General features: G+C 43.0%; 2 protein-coding genes across 7 annotated transcripts in view; both read right to left on the reverse strand.

The window, feature by feature from the left end:
* The window catches only part of LOC100544098 (sulfate transporter), a 14108-nt gene extending 7750 nt beyond the window's left edge, over window positions 1-6358 (reverse strand). Inside the window, exon 1 of the mRNA XM_010718923.3 lies at window positions 6329-6358. The gene's annotated coding sequence lies outside the window, so the exon portion shown is untranslated. The remainder of the gene's footprint in view (window positions 1-6328) is intronic.
* The window catches only part of SLC26A2 (solute carrier family 26 member 2), a 14459-nt gene continuing 237 nt past the window's right edge, over window positions 3471-17692 (reverse strand). The window contains exons 1-4 of one of the 6 annotated variants that reach the window (XR_002119865.2): window positions 17356-17642; window positions 13497-14150; window positions 6329-11682; window positions 3471-5592 (exon numbers count right to left, since the gene is read on the reverse strand). Coding sequence is in view for 5 of the 6 variants with exons in the window: in XM_010718926.3 (XP_010717228.1) it covers window positions 10177-11682; window positions 13497-14138 (2148 nt within the window). In the remaining variant the exon portion in view is untranslated. Of the gene's footprint in view, window positions 11683-13496; window positions 14151-15236; window positions 15315-17320; window positions 17644-17692 lie in introns of those variants that run through there. The other 5 variants (XM_010718926.3, XM_010718925.3, XM_010718927.3 and 2 more) reach the window with 5 other exon arrangements.

Genomic DNA, 17692 nt, shown 5'->3' on the forward strand with positions numbered 1-17692 from the left:
AAAAACAAACCATGGCCAGCAAAGCAGGGGAGGTGATCCAGCTCCTCTACTCCTTGCTGATGAGGCCTCATCTGGAGCACCATGTCCAGATGTGGAGCCCTCAGTACAGGAGAGATGTGGACCTGTTTGAGCATGTCCAGAGAGGGGCCACAAAAATGATCCAAGGGATGGAGCACATCCCCTGTGAGAACAGGCTGAGAGATGGAGCTGTTCAGCCTGGAGAAGAGAGACCAGACTTTGGTATGTAAAGGGGGGCTGTAAGAAAGAAGAGGACAGACTCTTTAGCAGGGCCCTGTTGTGATAGAACAAAGTGAAATGGCTTCAAACTAAAATATAGGAGATTTAGACTGGAAATAAGAAGTGTTTTACAGTAAGAGGGGTGAGGCACAGGCACAGCCTGTCCAGAGATGTGGTGGATGCCCTAGCCTCGGAGATGTCCAAGGCCAGGCTGAAGGGGCTCTGAGCAACCTGACTGAGCAGCAGATATCTCTGTTCATTGCAAGGGAGTTGGACTAGATGATCTTTAGTGGTCCTTTATAAGCAATGCTATAATTCCAGACAATGTCTATCCCAAAATAGAAAAATATCACAGAATTGGCTGCGTATGTGTTTGTTACCCAGGCACCTTGCAATGGATAAGTGCATTGAGTTCATTTCTTTGCTGCTGTGTCAATGCATTGTTTGTGTTCAGCAGGACTAGCGACATCTCAGGCAATATAGTTGTTTTCTGTAAAACAGCTAACTGCATATGCAAGGATTTTTATTTGTTTTTAGGTACGTGAATATGTTTATGACTTTTTGACTCCTGGAAGCTTTTCAGGTAGCATCCCAAGTGTTTTGGCTTCATAAATTGACCAGTCTGCCTTAGTACATGGGTGCATCCCACGGCTCTGCAGGTCCTGAGATCACAAGCCACTTTAATAAAACACAGCAAGTGAGCCAAGTAATGATGCTGGGAGTCTAAACAAAGTGCTTTTATTTCCCTTTACAAGACTTTTAAAGACTTTACTGTCTTTTCAGAAGGCTGCTAGTTCACTTCCCCTTGGAAATGAAGTTTCAAGATGCAGACATTTGCAAAGCTTCATTACTATTATTATTATTTTTTAAAAGAGAAAACCAAGAAAAAGGAGACAAGCTCAGAACTGGTCCCATTGCTGAGACATGGCAAAATTTTAAACAACACTCAAGGACAATAATTATCAGAACCTGTCCTGTGGTTCCTTCAAATTCACAGTTTTGAAGAGATAACAGCAGAGAATCTGGAAGCAGTACACTAGGTCATCTCAGAAAATAAAATAGCTTCTCGCAGCCTCCTGTTATTTTTCAGTTTATGATAACGTGCAGGGGTCACAGCAGAGGCAAAAACAAGGGTTCTATTCAAACATACTGGAGTGCCAGAAGTGCCTCACTCTTAGACTGCACGTTAATACAGTTACTCCATTCTTAAGTTTGAGAAAGACAAATGGCCCCACAAATGAATTTTAAAAAAAAAAAAAAGAAGCATCTATTTTGGACTACTGCTCCCTCCCACCAATGAGCCACAAAGACAAACAATATTTTAAGTATACCTTGGAAGACATGAAACAGGAAATCCTTTGGAAAGGGATTCTGTGTAGGGATAGCAAATCTAACCGATGTGGAAGAGCATCTTTGGCTGCAGATACAAACACTGGGCACCAGCTGCCCCACTACTGGGGACTCTATAGGCTGCTCTTATCCTTTGCTTGTAAAACATGGAAAAACCCCAGCACCACACAGTACAAAAGCTTGGGGATTGGGAGAGCATCGCCATTTGTATAAGGAGAATGAAAGCAATTCCTTGTTAACTTCACAACAGTTTGTTGCTGTTTTTCCTGTGTGACAAGTGTCTAGTGCTAACGACTCTTTTCTAAATTATCCAGCCAATAACTGAAAATTCCATAATGGCTCAGTAAACTGATTAAATTGATTACAGATGAGTACTATGAAATAAGCCAGTGAGACATGACTATTTCATACTGAATTGGCACTCAGCCCAGGCTGCTTGGCATCACTCCAGGCCTGGCCTGCTGCTTCTACCTGCAAGCCCCCAACACTTCTGAGGCCACGCTCATGGGATGCCACTTGCCCTGCTGGCTGGTTCACAGCTAAGGAGCATCCAACAGAGGGCTACAAAGATGGGGACTGTTCTGAAGGGCAGGGTTTACAAGGGGCAGCTGAGGTCCCTGGGTTTGCCCAGCCCAGAGCAGAGCAGGCTGAGGGGCAGCTCATGGCAGCTGCAGCTCCTCACAGGGCAGTGCTGAGCTCTCTCTGGAGCTGTGTCAGGGGAGGGCAGGTGGAGGTGAGGGAAAGGTTCTGCCTCAGAGGGCAGCAGGCATGGCCCCAAACTGTTCAGAAACAAGGTTTGAATTTTGGGTGGTCCTATATGGAACCAGGAGCTGGACTCGATGTTCCTTGTGGGGCCTTTCCAATTCAGAACATTCTGATTTTTAATAAATCAGTGTGTGAGGCGGTGGGGGCTCACTTGGAATACATACAGAGACAACTGCAGCTGTCTGCAGGCAAGGTACAGCCTTACAGAGCAGCAAAGGGTGCTGCTGATTGAAGCCCATCACCTTGGCTCTGTGTCAGCAGGCATCAGTTACCCTGCTAGAAGTCCTAACACTTTTCAAGAGAACAGAAAGCTCCTGCTGGCATCACCTGAAGCTGAATGTGCCTATTGTGCCTACCACTCCTGGCACCAACACACACACACAAAAAAAAAATATCACAGAATGTGCTGAGGTCTCCTAAGGTAAAAGGTGCCCTCAGGTAAAAGCTGGATCAAGAAAATATTTTGTATAACACAAGGGCAAGTATGGCTATATGAAGTTCACAGTAACTGCCCAGAACTGCACTCAGCATTGGTCTGTTTTTGCTCTAACTCTTCCTGACCATGACCTGACCAAGTCACATAACCAGTTAAGTCAAATAACACTGAAACACACTGCAGCATTTTTTTATTATTATTATTATTTTTTTTTTTTAAACAGCTGAATAGGTGATGCCATGCGCTGCAAGTACACACATCTGACATCTCTTGTCCCTTGGGAATTCAAACCTGGCCCACAGGAGGGTGCTGCTCACCCTGACACAGCACACAGCTGTCAGCATTTCTTATTACAGCCACATCTCTTCACAAGAAAACCACAGCCACTTGCACAGAGCACCCGAGATAGAAGGTGAAAGCCAGTAGGCATCCATGTATTGTTCATACCTTTTTTCTGTGTTGGCAGAAAATTTCCATGTGTGCTTATGCGTACACAACACAATGCAGGGGAAGTTCATGCTATTTTAGGAAACTCAGATTTGCACGCAGCTGTGTACACCACCTTTACAACAGTGACTGGTGCAGCTGTGAAGAGGAACAGGGAGTAGCTCACTGCTCAGACTGTGGCTCTTCCATTTAAAATTTAAAGCTGCAGCACCTGTTAAAGTATCAAGCATACATCTGAAGCAGAAAAGAACATAAATATCTTTTAATGATGGTAAAGAAATCTCAAAGATTTTACCATATCTGACAGAAAATTCTTCTCTTAACAGTCTTCCACAATGACAATAAGGCACATCAGCATTTTAAAATGGCAGCTGATACAGAACAAGCAGATAGAAAAAAGGTAAAGCCAGCAATACGCAGATGATATAGCCCCTCAGTACGTTTTGTTGGTAGAACATAAGACGATTGACAAAACAACTCCCATCACAGGCTTTGGTCCGTGAGCACAGCACTCCTGAGGAGCTGATGGCAGCACATCTCAGGCTGTGCACAAGGCTATGTCTGTGCTAGCAAACATACATACAGAATAGGCAAAGGCAAGGGGCAGACAGCCTCCCCAGCACCCTGGATTCTAGCACCAAACTGGGGGAAGTATCACACCTCATTTATACTGCACTTACAAATAGTAATAAAAAGGCAATCCATTATACATGCTATGCAACTTTCCAAACTATTTCTGTAAACCAGTCTAATCAGACAAGTCGTTTTTTCATTCCTAAGGTCCTGTTTGTTTAAGCTAACTCCCAAATTTGAAAAAGCTACTCCAGGCAAAATTTGTCATTTAATTCATTGAGCAAAACATTGTCACAAACAGTATCTTAAAATCAATCTGAATTTAGAATAATTCAGAAGTCATCCCAGATTATACCATAGTGCAGAGATGATTGCAAGTAACTGGAGTTCATAAAATGAAATCATCACATGCTTGCCAGAAAGAGTGATGCTTTACCTCCCCTTAAAGATGTTTCAGTTAGATTTTTATCACAAAATTTCATTTCTAAAGTCAAAAGTTAGACATTAAAATTTGGACCCAAGTCCAGCAGAATGTTTGACTTCCCATCATTCTGTACAGTCCTGAGATGGTCTGGGAGCTGGACTAAGAACTGAATGCTTTCAGACTCAATTCAAATATTTTGGGCAGCACACTTCCTCAATGGAGATTTGACTCTCTATCAAATGCTGTAGTATTCTGTATATTTGCACATTAGAGAAATGGCAATGCCTTATTTTCTCTCTGAAATACGATAAAAGGTACTAATTATGCTATAAACTATATATATTAAATATTAGTCATTTTACCTAACCAGAGGCATCACTTTTAGCATTACAATCATCTCAAAAGAAAAGACAAGACTCAAAATGATTTCTACTTCAGAAGAAATTCTATTGAGTCAGTAAAGATCAGGTTCTTTTTCCACATGAGCAGCTACTCCAACAAAGGCTTACAAACACCACAACCAAGTGCAAGTAATTCTTGGGACTTAACAAAGCAGTTCAAAATGCAAAGGCACAGAGCATTGCCCCTTTTAGCTATGCCAGCATAGTAGAAGTGCAAATCCCTTCTAATGAGGGCAATTATATCAATATTCCAGACTCACAATGGTATCCTAGTGTGAGGCTCAGCAAAGCACAACAAGTTATACAGATAAAAGGCACCCTGGATTGCATTAGCAGATGACTCCTATCTACATCACAGCTTCATTAGCTAAGTTAAATTAATGCTGTTAAAATGAACTTCGATCACTTAAATAATTTAATCATCTCTCTAAAGTATATGAAAAGAAGAAGAAAAAAAAACAAGAAAGTAACATCCTGAAAAGGAACTATTTGCCTGAAGTGTTTCACACCCGACCAGTAGGGCTTCCTCATGTTCCAGTTTCTGTGATCTAGTCCAGCAGTTTGGATCCTGGGGGTGATGACTTCAGTCTCATTAAAAACTTCTTAGCAGCGACACCTACTAACAGGTATTCAAACATGCTGGGAGCAGGGGAGTTTGCACAGCCTTTGGGTGAAAGATTCAAAGAGTGGGACCTGGGGAGATCTGTAGTGTTGCCCCAATAAGGTCTGGGTAGAGGAAGTGCAGACCTCACCAGGCAGGCTTGCACAGCAAGCAAGATGCAGATGTAGTATCTGGCACAGAGCTCACACACAGGCACAAGGATGTGGGCTACAGCTGGGACCAATTGACTCAAAGACCCAGAATGCTTTCCCCCCCATCCAAGAGAGATATCTCCTTGTTCATCACTGCAACCTGATGGGGAAGGAGTACAGATGTCATGGTAGCTTTGTGGTCTTTTCTAGGAGAGTCAAGTACAGAATTAGATTAGAAGTATACAAAAATAAATAATCATAAAGCCAGAAATCCCTTATAATACTGAGAATGGGACACTGACTCATCACTGACTCATGCAGCAGCACTGGACAGGAACAAGGATCCTGTGTTATTATTACACTCATGGAAAAAGGCACACGGCTGTATGTAGTGCTATCACAGGCCTCCTACCAGGTCTGTTATCCTGGGAGGCACTGTCACTGGTACGTGAGCCCTTATGCAGCCCCAGGCCTGGCTGTAGCTCTCCCAGCAGGTATATGGGGCTGCTCCCCACAGCCCCAAACACTGTGGGATTTGGGGGGTGCCTCTGCAGTCTTTGCTTGGGAGCTTTGGTCTCACTAGAAGATTTGACATAAAAACTGAATAGCAGCTCACAGGTAATATCAAAATATGCTAAGATTCTTCTATTTACAGTCAATCACACACAGTGCCTTACAGACAAACACAGAAGCGTGAAAGGTGATGAGGTGAATTGTGTGATGAATTGAAAAGCAATGACCAGAGCTGCAACAACATGCTAGGAAATCCAGATCACTAAATCACACAGGACCAAGGTTGACTACCGTAATGCCATAGTGCTACAACGTGATGGAAAGCACAGCAGTAACAGCAGGGTGACACAATCCCAGGCTACAACAAATGAGAACAAGCTCCTCTGCACCACCCATAGATACAGAAACAAAAGAAGAAAATCTGCTTACCTTGAGAAGACCTCAGGTAGGCAGGGATCTCCAATCAGATACCCTCACCTCCACTACCAACCCTTAAATGAGGTCTGGGAAAGGGTGGGCCCTGGCTCCATCCTTTCCAGTCACTCAGCTGCATTGCATGCACCTGAGCTCTCCTGGGTTGATCCTGCCTTCCCACCAGGTGCTCTATCAGTGGATTTATGTCATCATAAATCCAAAAATAAGTACCACGTGCATCACTTTAACACCTTCCTATTTTTGAAATGGATTAAGAATTGGTTCTGTGTCAAAACGTTCACACAAGTGAAACATTTATTAGTGCAACTGGCACATCAGGAGCTGAAAACTACTGCCTACAGCAGCAAGAAACCTAGAGAAAGTCTGACATTTAGCAGACCACTAAAGATACTTCAGCTAGCCTTCAGTATAGCTGAGATTGTGAGTGTTAATTTCCATAATGCCACGTTGTTACCGTTAATGAATGTGCTAATGATCTGCTAATTCCTCATTTAGACGGACAATTGCTGAATTCAGACATTTGGGAGCTGCCTTACAGGAGACCAACAGATCTATGCAGCCTTCCAGGTTGGCCCTGGGCTGTGAAGGCCTCTGCAACAAATGTCACCATTCTGGGCAGCCCAAAGGCAATCATTCTGGGATTCATTCTTTTGTAGATGACAAATTAAGCCGAAAGGATAACAGAAACACTAGACAGCAGCGGGTATAGCAGTTTCCCTTCTACAATCCTTTATGTGTGGTCTATTGTTTATTTAATTCAGCAGAAGGTTAGAGAGCCCCTTCTAGGACAGAAGCAGCCACTCTGCAAAAGCACGACTGGAGACATAAAGCTGCAAAAGGTGTGTGCGCATTTATGTGTGTGTATATATATATAGATATATATATATGTATACACGTGTCTGAAATTCCTTTAGGAAACAAATTTTTTAGGGCAACAGTTTTCACTCAATGGTCCTTGGTGCCTAAACATGAAGTTAGATTATTTCTCAAGGATCCACAAACATACTGAAGCAAGGCATGCTTCCTGCTCTAGAATTCTAGGGCCTGAATTCACTTACACTTGTCTTCATTAAAAAAAAAAAAAAGCTTTAAAAGGAAAATGCCTGAAAACCCACCATTTTAAGAAACCCCAGCCACGATAAGCTCCAATCTTCAGTTAATGCCAAAGGACTCCCTATTACATTAACTCTCTGCCAACGGGCGTTTATTTGTATTCCCTTCCAACCAGGGCTGTATGCATTTATGTAGAGGATAAACTGCAGCCTATAAATATTATCTTAAGCAAGAACATCAGAAATTGTTTTTTTGTTGTTGGTTTGGTGTTTTTTTTTTGTTGGCTGGATGCTTTTGCAGTTGCATTTTAATACATTTTGCGTGTGTGTGTTTTGCTTCAAATTCAGTTTGGAGGTTACACTGCCAATTGTGGCTGCACAAACAGCACTGCGGCCAAGCATGATGTGCTCTAGCTAAACATAAATCACTTTAATCTATCTTTTAGCTGTAATCTAAATTAATTCTTTGAAAATCAATTTATGACTGTTTTATTGTGCTTTAATACAAACAAACACTCAGGTGCCACAAATATGCATCCTTTACAGCTGTAGTACTGCTCCTGAGAATTGATGCACTTATTCCTCCCTTCTTGGCACAGGTGGAAATAAATTTGAAATTTAAAAAAAAGCCATTTAATAAATACTTTTTATTTTCTTCTTCTGTTATCACTGCGCATTGTCACAAATCAAAAAATCCTCTCCTGGGCAGCGTGGAAAGGGTAAGAAGTCATGAGCGCAGACAGGAAAGATTCACCCACAGCACCTTCCACTTTGCTGCCATCCCTGCCCCTCTTCAGGACCATCAGAGCAGCTCATTCCCTGTCAGCTGCCCGTGCCTGAAGGGCAACACGGTGGAAAATGAATAGCTGGGGCTTGGCGTTTCAAAATGGCATGGGTAATTTTTGTTTAGAGTTGAAAGCAGGATCCTGGCTGCTGGAGCTGCTCCCTCCTGACAGCGGCCCCCACTTTGATAATACAAACTTGATCCCTATAATTACCCAAAGCACAAAAGGGATTCCTAGCACAGAATTAAAGTTTATGCAGAAAAGAAAAAAACCAGCAGTAGCTATTTGGGATTCATCTCCTTGTATAAACGTGCCTTAAGGCTATGAAAGAAAACTATTTGTGTTTTTTGAACACTGCAGAAGCTTTAGAATCTCTGATGTTTGAAGTCTCGCTGTTGTCTTAGTAAGTCCAATTCAAGGATCTCAGTTATGTGATCCTTTTCCATACGCCCTGCCCACTCCCTAAATATTTTTATACACTCCTATCATGTCCTAAAAAATGTAGTAAGTTCACCTAGCATATAAATGTTGCCAGATCCTGGGACTGAACTTCCTTCTGTCTGTTCCTTCTCTTGAGCTCCCAGACCGAAGCACCGTGTGACATTTCAGCTTTCACTGAAATAAGGGAAAAGTTCCTAATTGCTCAGAAAAATAAAATCATCCTAAATGGAAAATGTATTTCTATTTAGAAAATGCTTCATAATTTACATTGCATTTTCTTACTTTTTTGATTCCTGACTCATTTTTGAATGATTAAGGATGAGCTTACCGTCATATACAACACCTTTTCCCTCTTAAAAGCTGTCAAGAAACTGCAGTTCAGACTATAAACTCCCTTGGCAGCCAGTAAAAAAAAGTTAATCTTTCAATTATGCTTTCATAATTGTATTCTATTGCTGTAAGAACAGAGAACGTCTTCCTACCCAGTGCCTTTATTTCGACATGAACAATAGGGACTCTTCACTGTTCTGCATAACTTAAAAGCAAAGTACAAAGTTTTATTTACACTAACCTGGTGAAGAGCTTTCAGCAGATTTCTTTCTGGCTCTTTTTCTGATTACCTCTCTTCTTGGCCAACATCTCCATTACAAAAGGCCCACGACTGAGCATATATAAAGAGTTTATGGTCAATAAAACCTGCATTCACACCGGAAGTCTGCATGGCACAAGCAGATTTGGCCCAATGCTGGATAATCTGTGGGGCCCTTCTCATTCCGGTGTCTGGGGTTCTGTCAGTTTGGCAAGTAAAACCAGCTTGTATTGCACTGCAACCCATGAATTGGTGATCTTTCATATCTAATGTTCACAATCCTAAAGCGCTCCTAAATACTAACAAAACAAGCAATTGACCGTAAGTATGAATCAGACTTCTAAGCAATCATGTCCAAATAAAAATACTTCCAGAGAGATTATCCAAAGAGATTCAAGCAAAAGAGCAATCTTTCCTGGCATGTAAGGGACTGCACAGAAACTAGATAACCATGTCCCCGCTCATCTGGCTGCATTTGGCTGTCAACACACGATGACAAAGCATTGTCCAGAGGTGACAGGTAAGTTATAAGCTATGCATTAAGACTTTTTTGTTGCATGATTTTCCTTATCTATTGGTCCTCATATGACCAAGCAATCACAACGTGATAAAAAACAGAGTAAACAGTACCTGTCAGTCATTCCTTAAAAATATAAGGCTGTGATGATATGAAAAAGCAATTTCTCAACTAGGAACAAGAAATGAGTTGCCTTGTAGCATTCAGCTAGATGGTTTGCCTAGAATGCTTCTAAAGCTTGTCTTATTCAGAAAGACCTTCGTGCTGATGATCAAAACAGAGGGGAACCAAGAAATGGAAAGCTGATGACAGAAGAGAAATGAGATAAATGTTCATATGAAACTCTTTGGCTCATATACAGATCATGAGAAACTTAAGAGTTGCATTCACTCAGTATCATACATAAAGCAATGCTCATTTTTTTCCAGGCTTTGTTCCAACTTGTTGCCTTCCCACAATTAGCTCTTAGAAGCACAGGTCCTGCTGTGCTCCTGTGCACCCAGTGCAAAGTCCACGGCCTGATGCACACTGTGGAAGAGAAGATGGTCCTCCCCCTCTTTGAAGAATTCTCCCCGCATGAGGGAACTCCTCACCGAAGGATTGCACTGTGCCAGTAGCACCTGGACATCTATCTCACTGTAGTCCTTGCAGACCTCTTTGAGCGTGCGTATTCCTGCTGTGTCCAGAAACTGTACTGCACAGCAGTCAATCACTATTGTGTGAAACCCCAACGGCTCGGACACAAGCTCCATGGAAACGTTGGTCTGGTTGCCACCAGAACCCGCTTCCTTCTCTCTAAGCATTCTTTTTGCTGCCTTTTTCTTTGCTGCCTTCACCAAGGCTGGGTTGACTCCAGTTTGCTTGTACAGTGCGGATTTGAAGCACTCTTTGTTGATGTAGTAGAGGGGTGCTTCAAAACGCAACACCACAACTCCTGGCTTAGTTTCTAAGTTCTTATAAGCAGACAGGGACTCATACGTTTCAGACTCTGCCACCCAGCCAAGCAATGGTGCCTCTGGTTTCTGAGTTCGAAAAATGACACAAAGCATAGAGAAACAAACACCAATCAAAAGGCCAATCTCAGTACTGATGAGTGCTGAGGACGCCATAGTAACTAGCCAGATCACCGTGTCCACCCTGCTCAAATGCCACATTTTTGGCAGGTCTCTGAACTTTCGCAGGGCACCTCTGAGGTTTACAATGGTTATGACAGCAAGGACACATTTCTGAAGGGAATAAAACAAAGGTGCAATCACAAGGAGGACTATTAGGATTAACAAACTAGTCACAACGCCAGAAACCTGTGTTCTGCAACCTGTTGACTCTTTAATAAGAGTCTTAGCAAGAGCTGCGCTTGTTGTGAAGCAATGGAAGAAAGAGGGAATGATGTTGCAGAAGCCAATGGCATACATTTCCTGGTTGGCCTTCACAGTGTAACCATGCTTCTTGGCAAACATCTCTGAGAGGGAAACAGTGATGGCAAAGCCAATGACAGCGATGGGGATAGCATCCAGTGCCACATTAGGAATCAGGTTCCAGTCAGGAGGGCTGGGTGGCAGAAAGCCAGTTGGGATGTGCCCAGCAACACTTGAGCCATAGGTTTCTTTCAGCTTCCCTAAGTGAGATGCCAGAGTAGCTGCCACAACCACAACTAATTCAACTGGAATTGGAGCCTTGAGCCTGGATTTAAAATGTTCATTAAGCTCCTTAGTTGGGATAAGAACAAGAAAGCACAAAAAGCTGGTGATGACATCACACATGTTAGTCTTGTGTATGTTTCTGAAGATGTTTATCCACGTGGTTATGAGGGAGCCGACGCCACTGCTCCGTGGAATGTCCAGACCCAGGAGGTACTTAGCTTGTGATGTCAGGATGGTAAAGGAGGCACCCGTGACAAATCCGCTGAGCAATGAATCGGAGAGGTACACTGAGACAAAGCCCACTTGAAAGAAACCCATGGCCACCTGCAAGGAATCAACCACATACAAGAGATTAGGATTCAGACTTTGTAGATGCCATCATCGTGGGGATCTGGAAAAAAGTGGGTAAGAAACATGGCCTTGGAGGACAAGGCATGGTCTCAGCATGAAAAAGACTGTCTCCAGTACTCAGCTCCTTCTTGTGCACCACACTTAAATGAAATGCACTTCCAACACAGAGCAGACTTTTTTAGAGGTCACAGAGGCCTCCATGCTCTGAACCCATGCTTATTGTTGGCTCATTGGGTTCAGAAAAAAGGGTCCCAAGAAAAGAAAGCATTTGGAATACTAGTTACTTGTACCATTTCTGTCTCAATTTCTTTCAATCTCTGTGAACTTTGCAAAGATCCAAAATCTATGCTTTTGTATGTCTCGTGCAATAAAATATGACAACCTGCAATAAAAAATACAGCTTATGGTCTAACAGCTGCCCTTTGCACTGCATAAAGCTTGCTGCATCCAACCTGGAAAGTATATGAGCTTCAAACTCTTGTGATGCAGATTACATAAATAGAGATAAACTTTTGAAGTTCCTTGGCATTCATTTTTATTAATGCTAGCTGAATGGAGAAATCCTTGGTGTTCTCCCCAGGAGATCCACTGTAACCATGTGAAGGGAAATATCCCTTCTTTCCCAACAAGCTTCATGCTAAACGGAGCTAAATGTCTCCTTTTCTTCTCCTCTACACTTTGGTGAGCTATCACTGTGAATGTCACCATAGGAAGAAATGAATGTGAACTCACGAACTTAAATATCACAGTTCTGAAGTACAGTTAAAACTAAATCCATTCTGGTTAATGCATGACAGTCTAAAAACAAAGATATCTGCTTTAATTTCAGCAAGCATTGAATTCTACGATCTAAGCAGAGACAGAAGAGTAAAATACTATTAAATAACATATTTTAGTGGGGTAGTAACTAAAAGCTTCATTTCGAAACTGCTTTATTATCTCAGTAGTACCGTCTTCATACAGAATCACAGAACAGCCTGGATTGAAAAGGACCACAATGCTCATCTAATTTCAACCCCCTGCTATGTGCAGGGTCACCAACCACCAGACCAGGCTGCCCAGAGCCACATCCAGCCTGGCCTTGAATGCCCCCAGGGATGGGGCATCCACAACCTCCTCAGGCAACCTGTTCCAGTGCTTCACCACCCTCTAAGTGAAAAAATTCCTAATATCTAACCTAAACCTTCCATGTCTTAGTTTAAAACCATTTCCCCTTGTCCTGTCACTATCCATCCTTGTAATATACAGTGGCATTGATTTGGCTTTGAATGAGCAAACAACAAAGTTTCACCAAAAAAAAGCTTAGAGATAAATAAAAAGAAACTGGAAATAGCTTTATTGTTCAAGTTTGGTTTCTTTTTTTTGTTTGTTTTGTTTTTTTTTTTTTAATAAATGCAAGTGACTCAAGCCTGGAATTAATAGATAACATGCCACATTTTGGCCCAGTGAAATTGAGCCCTGATATAAGTTAGAAAATACAAGTTTTAGAGCACAGCAAGGAAGGCAGTGTGCAGATCAGTGTGGGAGTAGCAGGCCTGGCAATGTTCCATGCAGGTCCTTGCAGTCACCAGCAAACTAACAAAGCAAGTACAAAATGTTATCCAAACAAAAAGGAGATCACAGAGGAGTTTCTTGCACAACAGTAACTGGCAACATCCAGTCCTGCTTAGATCCGTTTGCCCAAGATTCAGAGAACATGTGCAACCCCAGCAGACTGCCCATATGAACAACCACATACAGAATTAAAACTATTTCCACAGAATACTTGTTTGCCTACTTCCTCTTACCTGATAAACTCCAGCTATGAAGGTCATGGTGGCTCCCACTTTTATTGCATAGCAGGTTTTATCACAGAGCAGCTTCTGCAGTGTCTGGTTCACAGGTGCAGTGGTGGAGTTCACGTGCATTGCTGTATCCATGTGGTCACTAAGAGCAGCTGGCTCCAGCTCATAGCCGGCTCTCAGCACCTCACGATCCACCACTTGTCCCACCATCAGACAAAGTGCACCAAAGATACCAACAGAGATGTGGCGAGAGGTTCCAAATATGCAGTAAATAATGCCTGCAAAGAAGGATGTATAAAGGCCATAAATAGGCTCCTGTCCAGCCAAGAGAGAATAAGCAATTGACTGTGGGACTAGCAAGACCCCCACAATCACACCAGACATTATGTCTCCCAGTAAGCACTCTTTTGGATTGTATTTAGGAAGCCACTGCAAGATGGGAAAGAAACTTAAAACACAGTCTTTAACTTTGGCTGGAGTGCAGCTGCAAGTTTTCTTCACTTGTTTAACCATCAGAGCCTTCAGGTTCCTCTTCTCCTCCTGAGGTTCCAAAAGCATTCTGTGATAGAAACCACGTTTAGCTTCACCTTCTTCTGGCATTTCAGACACTGATTGAACGTTGTTGAATTCTGCCATGGCTGTCATCTCAAGGGCTCCCTAGCAACAGAAAGAAAGACTGCTTTATTAAACCATAAGTGAATGTGTTAGACCAGAATTCTTAATGGAACTGGTTCAGAGGATATGAAAAGCAAGGGCTAATAGTCTTGGTTAAGCAGAGAAAGCAAGTCCCAATTAAACATGGAAAGAGTCTCCCCATTACATCCTTGTTAAACAAGGAATCAGCTTTCTAAGAAAGAAGCTGATATCCTGTAGAATAAACCTGCTGTTGCTAAAGTTGTGAAATGGAAAAGAATGCAAGAGCACTGTCTCCCAGAGAAGTTTCCTTGACTAAATTGCTGTTTGCAGACCGCTCCACTGCAGAAAGACAGGCACAGGGTTTGTTGTGGTCCAACAGTTACTTCAATCCAGTTGCTGAAAATTAACTACAATTAGTGTATTTCTCACGCTGCACAGCTTGGTCTAAACTTCTTTTACATATACATTCCATAAAACAAGTATTCTTCATGCACCAATTACTCCTGCAAACACTGTAAAGATTTCCTACCTAGTAAGAAATCTTTATTGACTTTATTTCACCCAGAGATACAATGGCAAAATGCTCTTTGTAATTTTTAGAAGTTGGTTTTGAAGTAAACTACATCTAGCTAAAACAGCACAAAAGGAAGGCAAGTTAAGGGGGACAATGTAAAGTAAGCAGCACATTTCTGCCAGAACATGTGCTCTAACACAGGCTATGTACATCCAGTTAAACAAGGCAGGTATCTGTACTGGGGCAGCATGTTCACAACAGCCATGTCTCTAACCAACCAGGCTATCTAAAGTCAACACACTGCCTAATGTGGGTAGGTTGCCAACAGGAAATACCAAAGGCAGGGGCTGGTGTTTTAGCCTCAAAAGATGCTTTCATTCACTATAGCACCTCTCCGGTGGGTAAGCTCCTGCTCCTCCCAGAGAACTCAACACAGCTCACTTCTGGTAGCTGGCCGCTGTACTGCTCTGCTGAAAGGCTGCTGTGCTTTGAGCAGAGACCTTCCCGGCTTCAAACCCACAAATAACCCCACTGCACCAATGCCATCCTGAATGCCACGTGGGGACTGCAGGGCACTATTTGGATCTACATACCAGAAAGAAGACCTAGCCCGGCAGCCAAGAACATGACTCTTTGTGGCCGCAGTTCTGAGTGCAGGCTGAGGAGCAGCTCTGGAAAATTCATGTTCCAATGGGGAAAAAAAAAAAAGAGAATAAATAAATAAATAAAAATGAAGCTTAATGCACTGCTGTGTTAGGTGAGTCCTAAGTGGAAAATTCCAGTTTGAACTCAAGTCTTCTTTCTAGTATCCGTGTCCTTCTATGTAGTCTGGCCCTTTTAACTTAAAAAGCTAAGTTCTGGATCCAAAGATTACCCCACCCAGAACTGTGATACATTTATATTTTTAGGGATAACGTTACAAACGTATTTATTTGTCACCATATTTGCTCTCTTTGTTTAAGATAATCCTCTAGTACAATAGGCAGAAAGAGAACAAAGGTTCCGTTTTGCCTATGTGTGTTCTTAATCATTCCAAACCTCTACCTCAGAGCCTCCTAGCCATGCAGAATTACTGTACTACAAGCCTATACACACACAATGACAAATGTCCCTTGGCTAACAGCTGTCAGCACAGTATCTTCAATGTATTTTAGAATGATTATAGGCTTAGAAAATCTTATGAGGAATTAGAGTATTTACTTCCTAATGAGGACACCTACGGTGCAAGGTGTGACTGACTCAGGATGATACAGGGATCGTGCACCCAGGAGAATGCAGACTCCCAGCACTCATCCTCACACTCCAGGTACCTAATCTCACCCACCCACATGGTACTGCAAAGTCCACTAGGGAATTATTCATAGTACATACAAGAAAAGCAAATGCTGCCCAGTGAGAATACAGTGAATTCGGTGCACAAAAGCACGAGTCTGAAGCACATTCCATATTTGTATTTGCACAAGAGGTTTTATTCATTTCACAAGCACGGAGTAAGAAATTAATAAGCTTTCATCCACTGCTGAGCAAATCAATACTGCAAAATCTGGGGGGGAAATTCACCTCCAATTTTTTGTGTGAAGCTACTTGGGTCAGTTAATTTTCTCAGACTTCAGAAAAGATTTCAGCAATGAGAACCCTTGCGGCTCCTCTCCCCTCACCCAGGGCTCTCGGACAGATCACTGAAGCCTGAGAATGTTTCTTGATGGGTCAGGAAACTCAAACACGAAACGCAGGCAGCTCAGTTTAGCTCTGTGCAGTGTCATAAAACGTCTGTGCAGCGGATGGTACCTGGGTTGTGCTTCCACAGCACAAAAACGTTCTAAGCAAAAATCTTTTTGCCTGCTGCACTCTGAGCACATAGGGGATCTTTGTGCTCACCTGCATAACAGCTTTCTGTCCGTGGCAAGAAAAGGGCCTTTCACCACACAGCCCCAGCCTCTAACCAGGGCAGGACACAAGGAAGTGACACACCATTTTCAACACCCATTTCACCCTTTTCTCCCTGAAAGCTTGCTTTGCATTACTTTTGTAACCACGTAGCCCAACTACACACAGTACAACTAGATTTTTGTTTCCAAAAAGAAAAATTGTTGCTTCAGTGTACTGCTACAGTTAACCTGGAAAAGAAGCTGCAGTGTGTCACTATTTTCATGGTTAGTCGTATGCCTGTAATTCACTTTTATCAGCTCCTTTTGGCCCGAGTAAGATCTTCAGGGCTGTCTGATTGCCACAAGGAACTGAGAACACAACACAGACTTGTGGAAACTTCCGGTATCTGTCCTGTCATCAAGTGGCTGCCATAAAATCGAGACACTGGAGGTACCACACTCCTGAGATCTGATGACTTTTGCAGATTATTTCTGGGTCCCACCCGGCACTCTCTTACCGTTCCCCCGCCACTTACAGGCAAGGCACCATCTGCCCAATGCTGGAAGCACTGCTGGCAGCACGGGGTGAGCTGCACCTCCACACAACCATCCCAGAACACAGACACCCAGACAGCAAGAGAATAACGGGCTGCAAAGCTCATTCAAGGGCTGAGATAACACATTACAAGCTAAAACTTAGACCCAAGCAATAAAGAATAGAAACTAAATAAAACAGAAGTGTCAGTTCTATGACGCTGATGTCAGCTTTCCAGACTACTTCTCTCAATGCCACTCGCACATTTAATTACCTCATACTATCACCACCCAGGCTCACCGCACCAACCTGCCGGACACGAGAAGTTTCAGGCACGCACTCAGAAACTGGTGTATGAACACGAGTGAAAGAGGCACCAACACTGTGAAGAGATGTAGAAGAGAAGCAGATGAAGTAGAAATCCAAGTTCTGCAAGAACCGCTTCTATGGAATCGTAGAACCACTAAGGCTGGGAAGACAACTAAGATCAATAGTCCAGCTGCCGACCAACGCTGTAAGCCTTCTCTGGACGCGCTCCAGGGGCTCACCGCCCCTCTTTCAGCACGGGGCCCCGAACGCAGCGCTGCAGGCACAGAGGAAGTGCGGCCCGAGGCCGGCCCAGGGCTGCGCGCTGCGCGAGAGGCGG

This window comes from Meleagris gallopavo, chromosome 15, assembly GCF_000146605.3.
Source record: "Meleagris gallopavo isolate NT-WF06-2002-E0010 breed Aviagen turkey brand Nicholas breeding stock chromosome 15, Turkey_5.1, whole genome shotgun sequence".
Lineage (NCBI taxonomy): Eukaryota > Metazoa > Chordata > Aves > Galliformes > Phasianidae > Meleagris > Meleagris gallopavo.